Here is a 2,012-nt window from a genome sequence, read left to right as displayed (position 1 = left end):
TCACAGTAAAAGAAGTCAGGTTCATATCCTTAAGTGAAATACCCGACTGCAGTAAGAACTAGATAGTTTGATTTTAGAACACATAAATATCACAGCAGTGCTTTACCTGAAAGTAAGGATACTTTCAACATCTTGGAAAGTTGTGTCAACATAACATATAATAATAGGTTTATCTATTAAAGAAACTTAATCAATATAAAATCCCCCAAAACAGAGAGTACCAGTCTATTTGGACTCATTGACAAATTCCACCAAACATTTAAGGAAAAACTATGCTTATGCTCTAGTTTCTTTCAAAAGATAAAAGCAGAGGGAACGCTTCCTGAAATTACTTACAAGGAAAACATTACCCTATAGTACAAGGTACCAAGCCACAGGCCAAAAAACTATCAATAACATAAATGTAAAATCCTCAACAACCCGTATCAGCAAATTGAACCCAACGATATATAAAAAGAGCGAATGCACTATAGTCATATGGGATTTACCCCATGTGTGCAAGATATTCTTTCTAACTAATGGTGCTGGAACAATGAGATACCTGCATGCAAAAAAATAAAACTCAATCTAGAAATAAACCATATTATCTACTCAAAATTAACTTAAAATGGGCCATAAAACTAGATAACAAACAGGAAGTTATAAAGCTTCTAGAAGATAAAAGAAAACCTAAATGACTCTAGATTTGTCAATGACTTTTTAGATAAACCAGCAAAGGCAAATTGTATGAAAAAATAATAAGCAAAAATTATTTATTAAAAGTAGTAACTTCTTAAAAAGGACTTGAGACTTGTTGGTAGGGGTTCCAGAAATCTTTCCTCCTAGTCAGCTATTAGAACTGGGCAACAATAATTTTAGAACAAGCATTTTTATAATGGGGGCAACAGAAATGAAGCAATAAAAATCAAAGTATAAATGCTAAGTAATACAGATATGCTTAGAGTGAACAAAACATAAAAGGTGTTATTTGATAGAGTCTTTTTCCAATTTAGCACCAAACGCAGAGGTCATCATAACGTGGGGTGAAACCAAAATAATTCATGATCGTAAGGGACAGAATACTGACCTAGCACCAGAGAGACACACAACAAGTTAAACTTTCAGCACAAAAGGTTGAGTAGGTGAGGTGGGATACTTTGAGCAGAAACTATGGGAAGGAGGGCCAAGCCAGTTGCTATGGATTTGTCCACAGGAGATAAACAGTGAGTGTTTGAATGAGCCAGATAGGTAAGGTCCCCACTGAGAAAGGCAGACATGAATCTCCCCACCCATTCTCCCCATGATCATATGGGTACAGGGAACAGATATATGAGGTCCAGTGCAGGCTGCAGAAATATAAGTCTAAAGCACAGAGAGAAGAGCATACATAGCACTTTCATGAGAAATAGAATCCTCCTGTGGTATCCTTCACCCACCCCTCACCCCCCACGTCACTGCAGAACCAGATACAGATTAGTTCTCCCTGATACAACCATCAACAGTGGAAGCTCTGCATGCACCCTTAGAATTGTGAAAGTAAATAATAATTAGACAGCAAATATGATAAAGGAAGATGGAAGTCATTACGTGAATTACTACATCACAAAGAGAACAAACCTCCACAAACTACTAAGGAAGATGTGGAAGAGCTTTGCTTCCTATCAGATACAAATGTAAAATTGGTATGAAAAAGAAACTCAAAGAAATGGGAGAAAGAAAACCTGATCAAAGATATAAAAATATTTTTTAAAAAAAAAGCCTATTGGGGAAAAAAAAGCCTTCGAAAATAAAATTAACAAACAGAATATCAAGTTTTAAATATGAATATAACAGATGCAGGATGTGAAAAGATCAATAATAAATAGAAATTTCTAGAGAAAGCTATGAACTACAATAAATTTAAGATCCGACCTTGAAAATGATAATGCACAAAGAATTGTTCTCTCCAGGAACAAGAACAAACAAATGAGACTGTATCAAACCAAAGATTTCTGCCCACTGAACATAATGTTCACTAAAACAAAAAGGCAGCG

General features: G+C 35.1%; 1 protein-coding gene across 1 annotated transcript in view; it reads right to left on the bottom strand.

Moving 5' to 3' along the window:
- Window positions 1–2,012, bottom strand: part of NMD3 (NMD3 ribosome export adaptor) — a 45,785-nt gene that overhangs the window by 12,991 nt on the left and 30,782 nt on the right. The window contains 1 exon segment of the mRNA XM_004675379.2: window positions 43–46. Coding sequence (XP_004675436.1) covers window positions 43–46 — 4 coding nt within the window.

Source organism: Condylura cristata, unplaced genomic scaffold, assembly GCF_000260355.1.
Source record: "Condylura cristata isolate star-nosed mole 26May11 unplaced genomic scaffold, ConCri1.0 scaffold00003, whole genome shotgun sequence".
In the NCBI taxonomy this organism is placed as follows: Eukaryota; Metazoa; Chordata; class Mammalia; order Eulipotyphla; family Talpidae; genus Condylura; species Condylura cristata.
This window is presented reverse-complemented; position numbering and strand designations above follow the sequence as displayed.